The sequence below is a fragment of the Opisthorchis viverrini genome (assembly GCF_000715545.1).
Source record: "Opisthorchis viverrini unplaced genomic scaffold opera_v5_30, whole genome shotgun sequence".
Classification (NCBI taxonomy): domain Eukaryota; kingdom Metazoa; phylum Platyhelminthes; class Trematoda; order Opisthorchiida; family Opisthorchiidae; genus Opisthorchis; species Opisthorchis viverrini.
The window spans coordinates 1094008-1114431 of record NW_008751686.1 but is presented as its reverse complement, the minus strand read 5'-3'; the positions used below and the strand labels follow the sequence as shown (position 1 = coordinate 1114431).

The 20424-nt window shown below is 44.4% G+C and overlaps 1 protein-coding gene across 1 annotated transcript; it reads right to left on the bottom strand.

Annotated features, from left to right (window-relative positions):
• Nucleotides 1-474: 474 nt before the first annotated feature.
• On the bottom strand, nucleotides 475-20051 carry T265_02456 (hypothetical protein; the record flags this gene model as incomplete). The annotated part of the gene is made up of 18 exons (XM_009166705.1): nucleotides 475-997; nucleotides 2977-3053; nucleotides 5005-5250; nucleotides 5338-5676; nucleotides 6267-7014; nucleotides 8572-8796; nucleotides 11090-11272; nucleotides 11470-11538; nucleotides 12455-12657; nucleotides 13317-13569; nucleotides 14975-15076; nucleotides 15668-15773; nucleotides 16345-16598; nucleotides 16733-17013; nucleotides 17063-17279; nucleotides 17318-17400; nucleotides 17437-17507; nucleotides 19933-20051. The coding sequence occupies 18 exons, from the start codon at nucleotides 20049-20051 to the stop codon at nucleotides 614-616; spliced, it is 3960 nt and encodes a 1319-aa protein (XP_009164969.1).
• Nucleotides 20052-20424: the final 373 nt, after the last annotated feature.

Below are 20424 nucleotides of genomic sequence, written 5' to 3'. Positions count from 1 at the left end.
CATGTACACTTAAAAAGTGAGATCCTATCTCATTCCAGCGAATATGAGCTTAGCTGTGCGATCCCTAACAAGCTCTTCTGTAACTGACCTCAGTATGAGTTACGTCGACCTGGTCACTCGGAAGAACTAGAAAGTAGAGTTATTATCGTAAATGACAACCGAAGCACAACCCATGGCGAAAATCTTCGGCAGTTTTCACCCCGTTCTTCTGCCTGAACTGACAATGACACTGTCAACTCTGTGAAAAATCAGCCTACCAGATACTAATTATACACATTTCGTCAATCACCCTTTGTCCCATTACCATCAATCACAGCTGCGCGCAAAAATATAGCAAGTACAGGGGAAACATTTGGATTCCTCGAGGAAAGAATGCTTCTAACAACTCAGCCGATTCTGACAGTGCCGCATCATCAAAACAGGCGTTTAGAATGAAATCACTCTTTAAAGACAAAACTACGTCAACGTCAACATGTGTAATAAAGTTACAACTGTGTACAGGTAAAAAAGAACATTGAATAACTATACAAAACAACAGTTCAATCACAAAACGATAAAAATATGTGAAGTAGTAGGTATTCGAGAGGATGACTCGAGTATCAAGTGGTGATCGTTAGCCTTCGTTCGTTTTACTTTTACTGTGGGAAACCGGTCTTAAAGGTTTGACGAATGGATCAACTTTCCCGTCATCTCCGAGAACACCACCGACGTTTGGTGAGCGTCGCTTCAAGCGTTTCGGGATTTTCGGCCTCCACAGTTTTGCACCCTTTTTCAGTGAAGAAACAGGAAGCGACAGTTGTCGTCCTGCCTCAGCGATAGGTATACCTGGTACATGTTCACTTATAGCGGAGCAGACAGAGGCCACTGAGCTGTTCGCATCAGTGGAGGTATTGAGGTTGCTTCTGGAGAGGTCATTCGGCGGAGCATTCCAAGGCACCGGGGTCTCCGGAATGTACGTTAGACCTTTGACAATTGCTGTAGCGGGATTGGACGACGTCTGAAATAGGTTGAAACGAAACGCGATGGTAATAAAACCTATAAACGAAAAAATCCCAATGTATGCTTCGGAAAATAAGGATAAAGTTTAAATCAACCAGTGAGTCAGCTAATGAGTATTGAGTGCCGAAAAAAAGCAAATAAAAAAGAACAGATAGACCTACCGCCCTGAATGACATTGGATAACCGAACCAATCATATGACAGTTTCCAAAGCCATGATCAACAAACATACAGTAACATTTTGGAGAAGTTAAGCACTGCAGACAATGGTTCAAACCAGTCACTGTTCATTGGTTGTAAAGTATGAAACAAATATACACTGGTTCTATTTAGTACAGCTGTGTTCGGAACTACCCTATGCTGAAAAGCCGAGAGGCATGTACAACTGCTGGCAATCGTCAGCTGCGCGCATCTGACGAATATCTGTGGAGATTCGAGCTTGCAACCTTATGGCGGGTAACTACACACTAAACCACAAGGGGCTTTGCGATTAATTGCACCTACATAGAATGTAGCGCTGATATCCTCCACTCAAAGTTCGCGTCGCGTGACCGGTATGGTATCTTGCTCCTTTTCTGAGCAGATGACTTTTGGTTAGCTAATCAACAGGAGGTCTACCTAGGCCAACGGACTGTCATACCATCCTGATAAAGCACGGGGTTTGACCACTACGCGCTGATACACCTATGACCACAGCAAGACTGCTGTTACAACATAGCCTGGATCAACAATACCCCACGTTTTATGAAATTCTCTACCAGTGTGATCAATCATCATCATCGACAGCACATCACTGTTCAACACCGCTGCTTCACTGCCGTACAACCGTGATTTATTTGAAAGCCTTACTGTAAAGAAAAGAGTAAAGGTGGACAGGGAACGGATTTAGTGCTAACTTACCACAATCATTCCGAGGTGCCCACACCTCCAGTCATTCACTCAGGCAATCTGGATAGAAAGTGACAACAAGAACGCCACTGACATCGGTTGGTAGCCATATTTTGTAGTGTCTCCAACCAGGCACAGTGAGGATCACGCGGTCCCCATCCTAGAAGGCGAGTAGCACCGACAGCACCCAAGCGTTTCGTGATCTCCTTCATACTCCTCTGCCAAGTCAAGGGTTGGCCACCTCTCTGTTTACGCCACTCTGAGTTGGGCATGGAAAACAGCACTCTCTTCGGCAAACGATGGTTCGGCATACACAACACATGTCCCAACCAACGCAGCTTCTGGTGCTGGACACATTCTTCAATGGAAGTACCCGTTACACAACCGAAAACACGCTTCCTGACTGCCTGATTACGGATTCGCCGACTCCAATTCACACGAGCTATGGTTCTGAGACAACGATTGTCGAACACCTGAAGACGTCTCAGTTCCGCTGCTCGAACAGGCCAAGTCTCACAGCCATACAACAAAACAGCCCGTACTGTAGCTTGATACACACGTCCCTTCAGATTCAGGGATAAACCATTCTGACGCCATAGGTGTCTCAAGTTAGCAAACGCGACCCGAGCCTTGCGGATTCGTGCATTCACCTCATTTGTCACACTACAATCAGAACTAATACAACTTCCAAGATACGTGATCAATATTAAAGTATCATCCGTCATATTCAGCACATCTGTATCTAGTTAACGTTTAGAAAATGCCCTGGAAATTATTAGCGGGTGAATGGTTCGATTTGTTAACACCGCGTGGTCTCGCGAGCCATTGCTTAGGCGCGCTTTCAGCACCTAGGTGCAATTCAAGCACCTACACACCCACCAGTGGAGAAACGAAAGAAGGTTCGGGACTCTGAATTTTCTTGCTTCAACCGTTGTCACTTTGAGTTGGAACCTAGGACAATCCACTAAAAAACACGGGCGATGTACGCTGTTTCGTCTTCGCTGTGACTTGTCAACCATGGGCCCATCACACAGGTACTAAGCATGTAGATTGGACAACCGAATGCACCAAATTTGATAGGAGTACATACCTTGGGAATCAAGGATAGCTGTTGAGATTCCGAGGCGATCGACACATCTGGTTCGGCCTTGGATTGGTTGCCGTGACCTGGAAATCGATACAAGCGAAATGTGCCGAAGAAAACTGCGCGCATATTAAGCCTGTTTACGTGGATGTGATAGGACAGCAAACGCCCCTGTAATTAGACTTACATAAGAAACGTCTGGAGATTCAAAGATCCAGGCTTAATTCTATATTGCTTTGTGGCAAGCCATGTTCACAAAATCACCCGTGAATTTATCTGGAGTTGGGAAACTCCGATGTTCAAGAGTGGAATTTGCTAGGTTTGGCATAGGAAAGTTTACTGAGCTTTGTCCTGACCCACCTGACGATAAGTTTTCTAACTACTTATATATTATCCGAACAGTCTTAGGATTCCGTTGACTGTGATGTTGCATCACCTCCTTGAAAACTCTCCATATAAAGGATACAAAAAAACTTCGGATGAATAACGAATGGCATCCGAATGGACCAAACAACTCCCTTCCAGTTACACAAAAACGTTTAGTTCATAGGTTGAAAGAGAGTCTACAAGTCCACAGACAATGCGGCAAATCCTAGGCACTTTTCTGAGCGATTCTTCTGATCATGATCACAAACTGATGGATCTGAATTCGAATTACACACTGACTTCACAAGAACTACTTTTTCACACCCAGTTTTCTCTCAGGTCACATTTGAAGGACAACTGTATCCATTATCGGAAAGCCAGAGAGAATAAATTTTTCATCCTTGCACGTCGACCGGTATTCCCAATAAGGAGGCGGTTGCAGAACCACGTACCTTCGGTCCAACAAGTTCGCCAACCGATGCACACTGAGTGACCAAGGTTAATAGCCGTGGGTCAAAGATCGACATGCACTGCGCGTCACCATAGGTACACTGTACACTCGTGGGATAACTTACCTGCCTTCTGACACCTAACTCTTACCTCTGGCCGTACGAATATGGCCAAACAAGCGTGCATGCGACACCTGTAACCCGGCTAAACGAGATGACAGCTGAAGCAGGGAATAACTCGCAAGCTGTTTTAACACTTTTGTGTCTGACGTGACACAAATGCCTAGTGACGAGAATGTGAGGACATTCACCTAGTGACGGAATGTGAGGACATTCATAAAAATTGGCGAACGTGGTTGATTCCTACTCTGGGAGCTACACAAGGGTATTCTAAAGTTAGACTAAGACAACTTGGGCAAACATCAAGTGGCTTTACGGATTGTCTCACGGAATGCTGGACAGGGTCGGTTCCTTGTCCCGCACAAGTCAACCTCGAGAAATATTGTGTGCCCGCAATATGTCAAAATAAAGATGGCACGAGTGAACCTACTTTGTATTCATCGAATGACTGTTGATCGGTTGACTGAGCCTGACAACTGGCTTGCAGACGCTTTGTCATCAGTTAAGCCGACCACACCAGTGCGCGTTTGGATAATGATGATCTCTGCTCAAATGACGAAGCGCTTGCAACCGAGTTACCAAACTCGGCTAGCTAATCAACAGTCACTTGATCATCAAAGACCAGTAGGTACTGTGTGTCTCTTGAAAGCCGACGGCACCAGTTCTCAGTACCAGTTCAACATCCTGGTGAAGTCTTGTTAATCAAACTTCAAATCTGGAATCCCCCCTAATATGTGTCGGAGAGCAGATGGAATGGCCATCACACAGAAAGCTATGGTTACCACAGAAGCGGTGGGGTCTCAGTGAATAAAGACAAAACGACATAGCCTCATTGCTGAGCGGAGAAACTTGAAAGTATGTTTGCAGCAATCGGGGTCTGACACATTGTCACAGAAGGCATCCAACAAGAAACGTAGATTAGTTACGCACGTAGGCCAACAGACATTAAATTGGACAGTCATAAGCCACTGATTATCATCGTTACTTTTGTACATCAGTTATGTGTGTTCTGTGGACAAACAGAACTTTACAAGTAAAGGGAGTCTGAAACAAACTAACTAAATGAACATAGAGAAACAGCCGAACCGTATAGACTTACTTGGTCCCATTGCAACGACTGACGAGCCGAATCGTTGTTTCTTTGGGAGGTTTTGTGTTTCCAGGGTGCTCATTGCAGGTTTAGGCACCTCTTTCTCTGGAACAATCAGCAGACGGCAAAAACGCCGCGCATGTCGCTTGGGGGAACCCCCATGAAATACGGATCCCCTTCGAAGACCAGCTGGACTTACGGTAACGGTACTATTCAAGTCAGATGTCCACTTGGCATGGTTCAAACTATAGGGATCTGAAACAACCGTTGAAATAAACAAAGTATGGTGGATATGATCACACTAGAGGAACAGCGAAAAGCTTACTGATAGGAATTACTCACTCGACACACTACCATTGGAAACTTTATTCGATACCAGATGCGTTCCGCACTTCTGTACAGCGACATCCCGCAGATGGGGCGCCGATTCTGGAGAAGGGGCCTGGACGGCGCTTTCTGCTATCTCTGACTGGACATCGAGAGCTGATAGTGGAGACACAAACGTAAATGAGGTATTCGCACCGCGGCCGACATTATCGTTAGCTTGCACAGGCGTGTGGATAAGCTGGGAGGAATCAGTGCCAACATCCATAAGATTCTCTTCTTCTGGGACTGGGTGCGCGCTGGTAGTGGATCGTGAAACGTTGAATAATGAAACCGTTGAACGCACCAAGCGTTTACCTAAGAGATAGTAAACGAATACCCACATGGTTGGAAAGCCGACTTCAGAGGCGTATGACAGGCGTACCGAAGAGCGACAGTGGAAACCGGTCAACAATCCAAAAGAACACACCGGATGGAAATGGCGTACAGACAAATCAACAAAAAACCTAGGCTGATAATTTTTAATGCAGTAAGTAGTGAATGGCACCTAGGATGTTTTGTTAAACACGGGTCTCTGGAAGCCAGTGCAGGAAAGGCATGGGGACGAATTTGAAAAGTTCGCCCCGTGGTGCTTTTAGGAGTTCAAACAAGAAATACATCCAAGTTATTGTTTAGGGATGCAGGTCAGACTAAATGCCAAATAAATGTTATAAAAAGAAAGCAAATTTAGGACAACACACACTAAATGACCAGTGGATTCTGTCAGTCTTATTCTGTCATGCATGTGCATGTAGCCCTGACAAAGATATCGGAAATGCAACCCCCACTACATCTGTGATTTTGGAAGTAGTAGAATCTACAAAAAAACGATAAAGTGATTTCGAGTGAAAATTCCGGCCAATTTGGAATGACGAGTTTCAGTTAGCTGGCAAAAAACTGTAAAGCACCTTGCATTTGACGCAGTTCGACACGAGCCAACCGTTGTGCCGCTTCTTCGCGATAATATTCAGCACGCTGTAGCTCCAGCTTCGTTTCGTGAAGTGCCTGTTCTACCTGAGCCAATTGCGACCGTGCCTGAGTAAGTAGCGTTTGACTGTGCATCCAGTTAGTCTCTAACTCACGCGCGCTATCACGCAGTAGAGCAGCCCGGCGTTCAAGTTCAGTGCGGTCTTGTTGTGATGCGGCCAACTGCTCTTTGTACTGTCGCACGCGCTCCTGTTGGTGCTTCACTTCTGATTCCAGAGTCGCAACACGTTCGTCCAATGCACTACACCGAACCTCCAACATGGATTTATCCGTCTCTAGCTGGTGGAGTCGTACAGCAAGCTCCGAACGTAGATTCTCCTGCTCTGTCGCTCGATTACTGACAACAGTCAAATTAGCTTCTAACTCGCTGCATCGTTCCTGGAGCTCAGTATTTGTTGAACGTATTCTGGTTAGTTCGGATTCCTTTGAATCAGCCAAGGCGACGGCAGCGGCCAGCTTTTTGGAATCGGACTCCGCTCTAGTTGAAGCCTCTTGCAAAGCGATCTGATAGTGAGCCGCTTGCCGTGAAGCTGATTCACTGATATCTTTAAGTTGCTCTATCTCAGTATTCAAGCGACATTGTAGTGTTCGGTATTGTTGTTCACGTTGGTTTTCCAAAGTGGCGAGTTCTGATGACAGCGTGTTGAGTTGATTGCGAAGACAGTCGACCTGCGTGGAAGGGACAGTTTGGGAAAATTAGCCGCATGTGACTGCCTTGGAACTGTATGCAGGGAATACTGCAAGACAATCAAAATGGCACGAGCTGTCAGCGATATTATCAAATGATAGAACAAAAAGGTTGAAGAGTAATTGTGTTCTTTAAAAAATTTGCAGTAGTTAGAAACAAGAATGTTCATCGAGTATTGAATAGGCGTATTAGCCAACTTCACAATCGATGGCGTCTAAAAAGGCGGGGACGAGTTGTTTGACGATGAGCGATATCAACGCCGATACCTTAAGATCTAGTTCCAGTGAACTGCACTGAAAACACACCATCACTGAGAAGAACCACTAACAACGACAGTTTATTGCCACAAAGCCAAGGGAGGTTTGTTTTAAAGAGAGCTCACGTGCATAGAAAAAACCGGACTTGCGAAATTTACAGTCGAATAGAGATATGATAAACTGATAAGTAAAGAGAGATCAACAAAAATTCCAACGTCATTCAAAGTCATCCAGTATTTTCTTCCAGGACAAAAACGATGAATATAACTACTAAACGCTCCGATAACTCCTGATTACAGTGATCCCGTCTAGTGTGTAACAGTATTCAGCGGTAGCACCCTTTCGGCGCCTAACTGCCATGCGACCCGAAGGTTGCACTAGGGCTGGGATACTGTCAGGTTGCCCAAACCTAGGCTGGGGAAGCCGAGAGGCATAGGTCGGGTAGCCTAGACAGGGAAGTCGAGAAGCGGGGATCGGGTTCGAACCATAGACCTTCCGGGTCAGTAAATTCGCGCCCCAACTACTTGGTCCATCTCGCCCCCGTGTAGAAGTATTATCCATTAACACTCCTTGTGACAGACTGATAGAAAGTTGTTTTCGAAAAAATTGGCTTCTTGGGAACTACGCCTGAGTGATGTGTCACAAAAAAGCTTTCATTACAAAGGAACTATTCACAAGGTTGCTGAAAATTCATCGACAGCTCACGACTGGCTTCGCCCTTCTGGATGCTCATCAGGCAGACGCGAGTTTCCGTCACTCGCATGTGCTGCCTGAACCCTGATCAAAGTGCAAATGAAATTATTTCACGAGTCTTCATTAGATATGTGAGTCGACGTCTTGAATACTTGTTTAGTTGAGACAAGAGAACTTCCCATTAAAGGGTGTCATGAACAAACGATTCACTCGTGTATTGCGATAGCACCACATTAGTTTGCGAGTCTTTAACTTCATCCGATTCGGTGTCTATGTACGAAATGAGACCGATGGAAATTCGGGGAACAAAATGGGTGAAGTCGGTAGTAGCCTGTCGATGACCCCATTAGTAATATCGCATCAGAGAACGATGCAATCATTGTCCAAAATCTTACACTTTAATGACCTTAGAATTTAAGCTGTCAGTAGTCATTGTGTGATAAAATTCCAAGAATATCGAAACAGGACGGAAATAAGGCGGATAACGTAGTAGAAAACGCTAAATACGAAGTGGTTGGAAAAGGTTCACGAGTAGACCTAAGAGCCACGTCGGATCAAAGGGCGTGAACGCGACTCTCGTAGACGCACTTCTTTTTCCGAGGCCGTGCGGTAGGCGTCGTTTGCTTCTAGTTGCTCCTTCACCTGGTTTTGAAGTAGCTCGTTTGCAGCAGTTTTCTCCCGGATAGTCTCTTGCAGCTCTGATATAGTCCCGTGCAAAATGTGCACCTCGCTATTCATTTGATGCTCAAGCGATTGCAAATCGGACTCGGCCGTTGCTTTCAAATCGTTTAGCGAAGATGTCATCCTAGCAAGCTGAAACAAAACAGTATGGAATGAATGTTTGCACTGGGAAATCAGGATGCACATGGAAATGAGTACATGGTGGAATAATAGTTTGCATTGATCCCAAAGCGGTGCGATCTAAACGGACACGATTGATGGAGGAACACTAGGCAAGTCCCCGTTGTGGTTCAGCAGCGTGGTATATTGGCATACCAGCACTAATAGATATTCCCAACTGGTGGGGCTGTGATGCAGCGAGGGGACAGCTCCTTAATCAAAGGATGTCAACGCTTTTCACGGTCAACACGTGTGGCGCACAACAATAACCCATAAATAACCTGGATTGACATACTACCCAGACAGTTTTTAGAAAGACGTTGACACACACTAAGCCGAACACAACAAACAAAAGGCATGACAGTAAACAAGGTAGGTTGGCAAACGAAGTCAGCTTTATGTGGCTGGTTCTGTGTTCGTTGAACTTGACCATTCGGTTCCAGACGTTTCTTCATCGGTCAAGGTGACATCAGTCACCATCATTATCAACTGTAAGAACCGCGTACTTTCGTACAGTAAATGTAGCCGCCAGAATTTCGTCCACCAATGATTTCAGGAGGTAGTGTAAGTGGCTGCGCATTGGAGGCCAGACCCCATATATTGGTGCGTAAATACAGGGTTGTCCGTGAAATGTTAAGTGGGGGGTTGGGAAAAGAGCTATGCAATGAAGACAATAGCTTGGATGCACGAGCGCCATTGAGGGCGCAAATGGGCCATATCTGACTATGTCTCTAATCATTGATATGGTCCATCTCGGGGTACCCATCCAGAAAGGCGGCAATGACCAGCGTAGCTGAGTATGCTGGTAATGGCTTTTATACTTCACTGCCAAGTCATTGTTTGAATTCCCGTGGCTCGTTTTCATCCTTCACGTGGTTGTGCGAAAAAAACCATCGTCAGTGCACAGTATGTTATTCTTTTGACGGTGTGAATGCACCGAACCATACTGTGTTCCTGATGATGTATACCTCGTTGCCCGGTGATGCATCATGACTGTGATTGGCCGTTCAGATGCCCGACCTTGTTGGTTAGCTAGTTGGCCCGTTCTCTAGTTGAACAACATCCACATTACCCTTGAACTGGATCTCTGTGACTGCCAAATGGTGACTTTTGTCCTGTTTGCTCTATGGTTGTCATGTTCCCACAGTGATCCGTCCGTCTGAATGTTGTTCCTTCTGCCGTCAAGAATGGGCAACCTGGCAGTATCCCAACCCTCTTGCTCCCCTCAGGTGGCATGGCAGCTAGATATCGAAAAGATGTTACAGCTGAACGATTAGTTATTTACTTTTGTTTCCTTCGAAATGTCCGAGTAGGTCGGCGGTACAAAGATTGAGTCGATTTCTACACGTCACCTCATTGGCTGTGAGATGAAATGTCAGGCTTCTATAAACGCCCTTGTTCGCCTTCCTATTTCCACGTGTCGAGACCTTCACACTTTCTGGATCAGATTTATCCCCACTTTATTTTCATTGGAAGAAACCGGGAACAATGACAGCTGCGTTATTCTTCCAGCCGTGTAAACAGCTCTTGATCCGTTTGCCCATGTGGTTCATGAAGTCATTCCGATAAATCACATTCCATCGGTCCTAAAATTAGTTCCCTTAATGGTATAAATAGTTTGTAAGCTACTAATAATTCTTTTGGCCTGCAGTGGGCTAACTGTGAATTCAGATAACTTTCTGAAGTGGGGTAGGATGACTTGTTCTCCTTCTTGATTGTGTTTTTTTTGTGGCATTACTGCTGTTGTTGGAGTCTTCCTTTCAGAACTATTTTGATGGGGTTTCGTAGGTGGTCATTGCTCTCCTCCTTACCTTCATGCATATCCACTCTGATCAACGGAACAAAATCTAATGGATGCGAGTCGTAGATGTCAAGTGCAAAGATCAATGGGACGTCGACCGTCCACAGTAGGCGATAGCTAGCCAAGCGACAAGACCGATCATCCGAACGACCGATCACAATCAACGGTGGTCTTCATGCAGAAATCCGAACTCAGCCTGGCTCAGCGCCTTCACACTGATGATATCAACTCGACTGGCGATGAAATGTCTGCAGCTACGTTTAGCGAACAAAACGCCGGTCATGTGTACAACCTGAGCTACCAATATTTTCTCAATGATCTATATATAGTAGTTAAAGGTGTGTGAGGACGTGAACGGAGCTACGTAAAAAGGGTCTACACTGACCAAACCAATGTGGCTTCGCAAACGACAAAAGACAGCAATGGTTTTAAACGGTGGCTACAGGTTCTGGGAGCACACATTACCTCTGCTTCCAGACGTTTTTCATTCTCTGTATGCGACCGTAACTCCTCAGTCAGTTCGTCCAGACATTGCTTAGCCAGTGCTTCGCACTTTGCAACCCAGCCTGCCCGTTCTGATTTGCGATTTAGCTCACAGGTTCGCATCGCTTCTTCTGCATGTTTAACGCGAGACTTCACATGCTGGAGCTAAAACATGGACGGAATATAATCATACGAGTATGAGAAACGACAGAAAGCGAGAAACAGTTGAAAACCACACAAGCAATGTGCTCATCACGAATAAAATAATAAATAAAAAAAACAATCGATTGTGATCGAAGTTAGAGAAAAGGCCAAGGTAGGAAATGTCTCTAAAACAGTAGGAAAACGGCAATACAACGTACCTGGCTCTCTAACCATGTGAATTTTTCGGCGTAGTGAACCTCAGTGGATGCCACCTTTTGGGCTGCAACCTTAAAGTGATAAAAATTCGGAGGATGACGGGTAAGAAGGTTTCAGGACGACAACGAGGGCTATCTATCACATATAACTCCAATATCTACACGCATAAAGGCCCACAGAGCGTAGAGGGGATTATCATGCCAACGTCAGCTGACGATTTTACTGAGATCAAATGGTCGGTTTGCCATAGGACGGGTTCAAATTGAGTAAACCGTTGAACTAATCCGAGTTGCACCGTGCGGTTCAGTAGCGAAAAAAACTGAATAATTGAATCAAACGATGAAACAACCGGGATCATCAATTCACTTTAGTTTCAGGATGTTCACAAATATGTGTTTTCTGTCAATTTTTCACGCATTAGCGTGCAGTCGTTTAATTGCCTGCACAATCAGTATCGGGTTCTACGAATAGGACGTTAAGTAGCGATATCCTACGTAGATGACCACTGAATTTTCTAATCGTACTGATACTCACAAATATGAATGTTCCATAAGTAAATAAATTTGGGATCGAATTAAAACACTGAATGAATAGCTCAGCTATCCACACGCAAGGTCACGGTGAAATTTGGCAACAACCCTTACCGACACAGCTTCCTGAAGCTCTCGAGTTGTGTGCAAACGATGAGCGGACAGGGCTTGAGCGGCGATTGTAGTTTCAGGTGTTCACAAATATGTGTTTTCTGTCAATTTTTCACGCATTAGCGTGCAGTCGTTTAATTGCCTGCACAATCAGTATCGGGTTCTACGAATAGGACGTTAAGTAGCGATATCCTACGTAGATGACCACTGAATTTTCTAATCGTACTGATACTCACAAATATGAATGTTCCATAAGTAAATAAATTTGGGATCGAATTAAAACACTGAATGAATAGCTCAGCTATCCACACGCAAGGTCACGGTGAAATTTGGCAACAACCCTTACCGACACAGCTTCCTGAAGCTCTCGAGTTGTGTGCAAACGATGAGCGGACAGGGCTTGAGCGGCGATTGCACGACATTGCCAACGAACGCATTCCCGATGAGCATCTTGCAGCTCTTGTCTCAAGTCGGAAATCACATGTTCCAAGTCATTTATCTGCTGGTTCACGGCGACCACAGATGACAGATTTTCAGGTGGACAATGAGCTGTCAATTTCAGGAGAAAATTGCAGATGATACGCTCGTGGATAAGTTAAGTAGTTCGTATCGCCCAAGGCTCAAACTCGTCTAGGAATGGGGATACGAATTCCGGAGGACCTACAATCCTACAATACCGTGTTTCGATTTATAAACTTTCTAGGAATGTGGAATGCGCAATAATGGTAATGAATTGCGAATGCAATAAAACGTTCAAATTCACAGCACTAATGCCACAAAGGAATTCTCGATACTGATGTACGCGCGGGCGGGATTTGCACCAACAGTACACGAATAACCGGCTGGCCTCATCAGAAGCATTGACAGTGGAAAAGTGAAATGGAATCAGCGTTAGCCTACCAAAATAATTTGGAGGTGCCTACACCTCCAGACGCTCAATTAGGCAATCTGGGATAGAAACTGTAACAAGAACGCTACTGACAATGACTAGCGGCCATATGTTGCAGCATCTTCAACTGCGCCTTAAGGGGAAACCCCATTTGAGGACATACTGATTATAGTAAAATTGATAAGAATATTGAACAGCGAGCCCGGTGAAAACCGCACCCTAGAAAGTCAAAAGACTAGTTTATAGGAAAGGAATGAAGCAGGATACAGCATTAGGCACACTGAAAGTAGTTGAACATTGGTAGCACACATTCACATACCGATGGCAGTAGCTGATCTGGGTGACAGGATGGGCGAGGGAACTGGTTCATCAGCGTCTAATCGAATGTGTGCGTTGTCCAGTATCTCCGGCTGTGATGAATCAGGAGAAAGAATAAGAGTATCCGAGGCATGTGGAGTAAATTGCGAAAGAGATCTGTAATACCTCCTACAGTGGGAATCCTGAACTCTCGCATAGGCTTCAGCCTCAGATAGGGCTAACCTTTCCTCGCGTTCACAGGTAAGTCGGAGTATCTGAAAAGTGGAAAAATGCAATGCCCATCGGGAGCATAGGGAATAAAATGGACCACTTGGTAGATGGGGCAGACAGACAGTAATTGCAATATCACGGCAAACAAACCAGTAGTTCTTGTGTGGAAATAGAAAAGATCAGATTCTTCAGCTGACACCCTTCCGGTTCCTAGCTGCGATGTCAGCCGAAGGAGGCACGAGGGATGAGATACTGCCATGTTGCCCCAGTCTAAAAAGTAGTCGAGATTTAAAGGCTGGGTTCGAACCACGAACTTTTCGATCAGTAAGTCCACGTCTGTATACGAGACCTTAACTGGATTTTACACGCAGGATATCGAACGGCCGGATATCACATAAGTTACCACAATTCGCTGTTTAGTATCACGCAGACAACCTAAACAGAATTGGCTTGCTGATGCCGTAACGAACGTAACACAAAAATGAAGAAAGTATGTCTGACAAATGAGTAAAAATGACATATTGTTACTCATTCAGACCTGGTCCGGAATTAAGTGATTATGTTCAGTTTGGAACTGAAGTTCATCTAGATACACTGTCCATTGGTTCACGCGACCGAGAGTTTCTCGGTCATCGATAAGAGGGATGTCCATTATGCTATCTAATACACCAAAACTCTACGATAAGATTACATGATCATACGTTTTTCCACTACTACACTTCCGGTGGAAGGAGTTTAATGGATTTTGGTAACCATCGGAAATCGACGCCAGAATTCACAAGGAAATAACCGGGTCAACTGGCGTACAAGCATCTAAATTGAAAAATGAATGAGAAAATGATGTCACCCAACATGCTGTTTCGTCCATCTTATTTTCGTCTCAAAACCTTTGTGGAACGTTCCGCGAAATTCTCAGCAAGTGCGCTTTGATTGAAAACCCTCAGTTCGTCTCAGGACAATCACCGACTCAGTTTTTGTGTCACGGAGATCGAGACCACAAGTTAGCCAGTCCTACACCTTCCCAATAGGGGACAAAAGTCAGATTCGCAGAATGAGGCGCGGAACACAGCGTTGCCCTGCTCAAATACTGCTCACTCACAGCTGAGTGACAATATTAACAATTAAAATGTCTGGATATACGGATGGGTATGACGACTGGTCGGTGATACTACTTTGCACACCTATTCAGCTTATCTATATATTCTATTCCCCATTCACCTCTGTGGTAACTGCTTCGTTGGGTGGCTATGGAAAACGTTTTCCATTTCATCTATGTTCTAGGGTGTATTTTTTGATAAAAAAAAATAAGGCAGGCGGAATAAGAGGAATCTTGGGGTTGGTATTTTGTGATTACCGATCACAGCATAGGCAGTCTCAACATGGACACCACCTCATACAGCTCTGGCTGTTAAGCGATAAACTGAACAGAACAATGCAATGCGAACTCACAGTTTCATCCGCGATTCGGAGCCTTTCGCATAACGCATTATGTTCTTGCTGCAGTATTTGCTGATCTGTTAAACGTGACCGTAAGTTTTCCAAACTTTTCATCTGAAGGATAAGACAAACGGAACGCCCAAAAATAACAAAAGTAATACAAACCCCACCGAATCGATGATAGAAAAACTTACACAGACACTGTCAATGAAGATTGTCCAAGTATTCCACCTTATAATAGACCACTGTCCAGTGTGTCTGACACTGGTTCATAACGACATCATAAAAACCATGCATTTTGTGGTTGCTTAACTAGAATAAAAAACCGACAACACCTCTGGAGAGCACGAGATATCGATCAGGTGGGTCAAGCTATTGTCTTCGAGTCACGGCAATCACAAATACAACCAGCAACTACACCATAGGAACAAGTGACTAGTCGAAAGCAATGTGGAGACCGCCGGATACCAAGTAGACGTATCAACAAGCCCGTGATCCGTGTTCAATCGGCCATTTGCTTGTAGCAAGAAAGGAGAAGGAACTGCAGTCAACAATCTGAGCGACACGAGACCGTTGATAAACAGGATACCACCGGATGAGGCACACACCGAAAAAGTTTCAGTTCAGCATGAGCCGCGAAAAACAATCGAAGTCAGAATTACACAATCAACAGTGGTACTGGGAAAATTAACTTCAAAAAAGTACCTTTGCATGAAGATGCGTCAACTGTTTGTGAAGATCTTGGTTTTCCAAAAATACGCGGGATCGTGATTTCAGTTCTTCCACTACGGAGTTGAAGCGTTCGCGAAGCCTGCACATAAATTTAAACGGAAAGTTTTGAGGAATAGAAGTACAGTAATAAAGACTAGTTATGACGACAATCAACTGTATAAGCTAGGGACTTGTCGTTCCCATTCGATACCCTCATTTCCTTAGAACGACTGGATTTCACAAGCCGATCCAACCAACGCAGTCGCCTACAGGTATCAACGACGCATAATGGATTTGGTGCACCAATGATAAAAATATTTTAGGAAAGTAAACAGGATTATTGGTGTGAAGTACTAGTGAAATGGAGTATTGTGGAGTTTTCCAGAGAACAGACGCTACGGGGAAGGATGTATGTTGTGAACCTCATTCCCGAGTGGAAGCGAGGAAGCTTGAAGCACAACACCTACCGGCGACTCAGACTCAGGAGCTACACCCATACAGATCATAAGAATACGTTTGTCCCGTCAAAAAATGAGCGACCGTCATATACACAACAAACATTTAAACGAAACAGGGTATTTTTTCTGCAAAGAAATCAGAAGCTGACCTATAGGTAATGGATAATTCGTTCCGCATGTATGTTCACACACGACAGTCTGACAAGAACTTACCCCTGAAAACGCTGGAGCTCCTGTTCACAATTCAGCCGAGATTCACGCTCGAAAGTCAACTCGTCGCGTAGTTCACTTACTTCCGCCTCGCGCCGCTTGCATCGTACCTCCAATTCTTGGTACTGAAGTTCCAGACTTCTATAAGCCGAGTTCAGTTTTTCTGTTTCCATGCTGGATTCTTCGTACAAGTGTTCGACTTCAGCCAACCTTGCTGACAGATGCCGCGCTTCGTCTAGTTTAGCTATGTACTGCGACTGTCGGTGGAAGATTCGAAATATGTAAAACTACAAGGTACACATTGTGTTGATTTAATGAATGCATTCTGACTCAGAACAAAGTGTTGAATTGAAAGTGAATGCGTTCTCGGTAAAAAACAAACAGAACTTACTTTGGGAATCAAAGATGGTGAATCTAAGATCGATTTCAAAGAGTAGAGAGGCGAATCAATAATCTCCGATTCCCAGTCGACGACTGTACGAAGTCTTCTATCGGCCAACAAAACTGGACTTGAAGCTGGGAAGGTTGAAGGGCTACACTTAGGAGGAGATGACTTTAATTGTAGCCCAACATTGTAGTCATCAGTGAAGGTCGTGGAAGCCACTCCAGTCTTGTTCAAGCGAAAATTCTGTCCAAACAACAATCGACCACCAGCAGGGCATGTGAGAGGAGCTGATTAATAGAGTGGGCATGGAAAATTAGACCAGAAAAATAGACATACTCCTTGGTTGGCTCCCTCGCCTGATGGGGGTAAGCTGCTGGTTTTCCGAATCTACATTTAGACCAGAAAAAGAAGCAAGCGAAATCGGCTGCTCCGAAATCAACGGTTGCATTAATTCTACTATGGCATAGTGCATAGCTGGTTGTAGTTTGAACGCGGCAGACATGAACACTTTGCACCGTCGACGCAGTCCCATAGCAAGTACGAGCAATTGAAGCTTAAAGGGTTAAAAGCAATGAATAAGAAGACACTTACACAACACCGACCATAAGTAGTGTAAGAATCAACTGAATCTTTTGTAGATGCTAACAGCTCTTCCACGTTTGTGCCGTAAAATTCTACAAAACTGGAGTGATAAAATACTAAATACTCACCCTGAAGCACCTTCAGAACGACTTTATCTGCTTCTGTTGAACTGGTTTCCAGTGCCAAATTTCCATTATTCCTAAAAACGGAGTTGGTAAACACACAAGATAATGGTTAAAACAACATCACCGACCTTTCGAATGGATGTAAATCACCTCTGAGTGACAACGGCGAAATACTGGCATTTTACTCACGAGTATAATTAAAGCCACATGTTCAACGGCTTGTGCCACTTGGGCGAGTGAAAGTACATCAGTCAATTGACGGCGTACGTGGGTCTGTGTGGCATGCGGTAACCGCGGTGGATAAAACGAGTCAAGGGCAAAAAATTACGGTCGGTTCCGAGGGTGTATGCATCTCAGAATAACTGTGGTAGGCTAGTACCAGGTTACTTAGCTGCCTGGCTCCTTTTGCCACCTCTAGGTATAGTCGCATAAACCATTAGCGCTGCCACTAATGTTACTCTCTATGATGTGATATTTTAAAGATACCAGTCAAGCTGATCTGAACACCGACGGTATGCATAGCCCATCGACAAACTCAGCAGCATTATTCCACAAGGTTAACCTGAATGGACTAGGAGAATGAATGTACAGAGTGGATAAGACTACGTTTACAATTTTAACTCCATATAAAACGGGCCTCATAGGAATTACTACCACGACAAACATCTAATTAATTCATCAACACAGGGAATCTCCTAAATGCGACCTCCAAACATGCTAAGACCCCACTTGGTTTCAGCATACCTACAAATTCATAGTGCAAGATTCCTCCTTGTAAGTAAAAGCCTGATAAAGAGCAACAAGAATCATTCATTCCCCTCAAAGGAAAAGTGAACTCTTATTACTGGGCGGTCGTATTTTTATCGTAGTTAGTTGAAGGGTCACCCCACATCTCATCTACAGCCGTTCCAGCCTAAATGTATGATAAGAGCGGAGAAAATTTTAAAAATCTTAACACTGCAAGACAGTTGGCCGATCCGTAAATACCGGTCGGATGAATGGAATGAATTAGGAAAACCTAGCATGCTTGGTCTGGAATTACTGGGATGACACAAGGACGCTGGATTACCATTCGGAGGCTACAGAAAACCTGTTTTAGAGCTGTGGTCGCTATTCAAAGTTGCATCTGATTGCGAATCGTTCGCCATGGAATTGAGAGATCCAGCATTACCCTGTCAGCAAGTCGTTAAGATACATCCAGCGGATGAGCGGACTGTATAGTCCGCCCTGGAGAACACGAATAGCAACGACAGACAAAATATGAGAATGAAAATATATCATAGCCGAACAATCGGCCATTTTCTACACCTCCATGTCCAGCCGTTTCAACATGTTGATGGATTCAGCGAGAAAGTATAGATGGAATATACGGTGCACTAAATCTCAAAAGCACCCATCATCAAGTTCCTACTGGTCAGAATCCAAAATTGCAGCATTTGAGGCGTGTGGCAATCTCTGTTACTTCCGAATGGTGTTTCCAACAGCGTTAGTTGCTTTCGAAGAAACACTGACGACCCCACCACGAACGAGAACTCTGCTAACGTAGACACCACCATCGGTGGCAGAGGACAAAGTGAAAGTCATGAAAGATTCCTAAACTCATTCAAAGCACGTGGCCTCATATTGTACGAAGGTAACCTATTGCGGTAATTCGAACGGTCGTTCCACTGAGTAGTCAGGCGACAAGCGATCAGAAGCTGGAGAACGGTGCTTCCCAGGGGAACGTCCAATTCTCGGAGACGCGAGTATCCGGAATGTTTGTAACCTTCTTCACTAGATTTCCCACTTTTTCAGCAAACTCTCCCAGCTGTCGCATGCCACAGTGCTCTCTCTTCCTGATCTGGTGAAGCGGTCTAGTAGCCTGAAGCTCGAGATGCTTCAATAGCTACTGTCAATTATCAGTTATCACTGGTCGTGTAGACAGATGTTATAGATTTTCCTGCTATTTTAAAGCTGGACGACTGTCCTGTGGCTTGCTCCTCAAGAACACTTACAATCAGTAAACTGAACTAGTTCTCTTTGGAAAACACGTAACCGCCGATGCTCTCTACAATTGAAACCTTACTATCTCACCTTTTTTCATATCAAACATGTACCAGATCAAAAGTAGACAGCTTTTATGCTCGGTGGGAAATACGAGGACATGATGAAAAAAGGAGACTTCGTATGAAACCTAGGATATCCTGTTTTCGATGCAACATTGAGCAAGGAGCTGGAAAAGACATCAACTGGAGGTGCTTCTTCCTGAGGCTACTGTTTACTCTTGACACTGAGAAGCCATTGTTTTTATGTATTTCAGATACCGTGTCGTACTTCTCAGCAAAGGGAAGCCCAACTTACAGGTAGTTGTTTCACAACCAGGCTCAACAATACTTTGATGTACGACAGACTGCCTCATCAGACATCACTAGGATTGGTAGGCAACCGAAAAAATGTCACAATAAAGTGAATATACTCAATAAAGAACACAGAAACGTGTTGACATTTAAAAATACTCACATTAGATCAATCAGTTCCAAAAGAACCAGTCCATCAGTTGATTCAGGTGCACATTTTTTGGGAACTATCACGTCCATCCACTTTCGAATGCAATCCAATTTTTGCGGTGCGACATGCATAGCTAAAATGACTAAAATGAGATAGTGATAAAGCCTGAGATATCTGCTTTCAAATCCTGACAGTAGCAACAGTTTGATGCATGGTTGTTTTGTAATTCAGAAAAGTACGAAAAGTAAGTCTGTTCTCTATACCAGATGTCACCGGAATACAAGCAAATAATAGGGGCCACTTTGACTGACAGAACAAACACACTCGTCTCTCTTGTTCCCGTAATCTTTTCGAGTTGGCCTTCACCAACGGTTTCGCACTCAGAAAACTTGGGCAACAGTCAGCTCTAGTTCGACCCGATTTATCGTACCGTAAATCCGCATCAGGATGTGCCTTCAGAGCAAACCTATCGGCAAAAGACAACACATGGACCTTGGAATCACA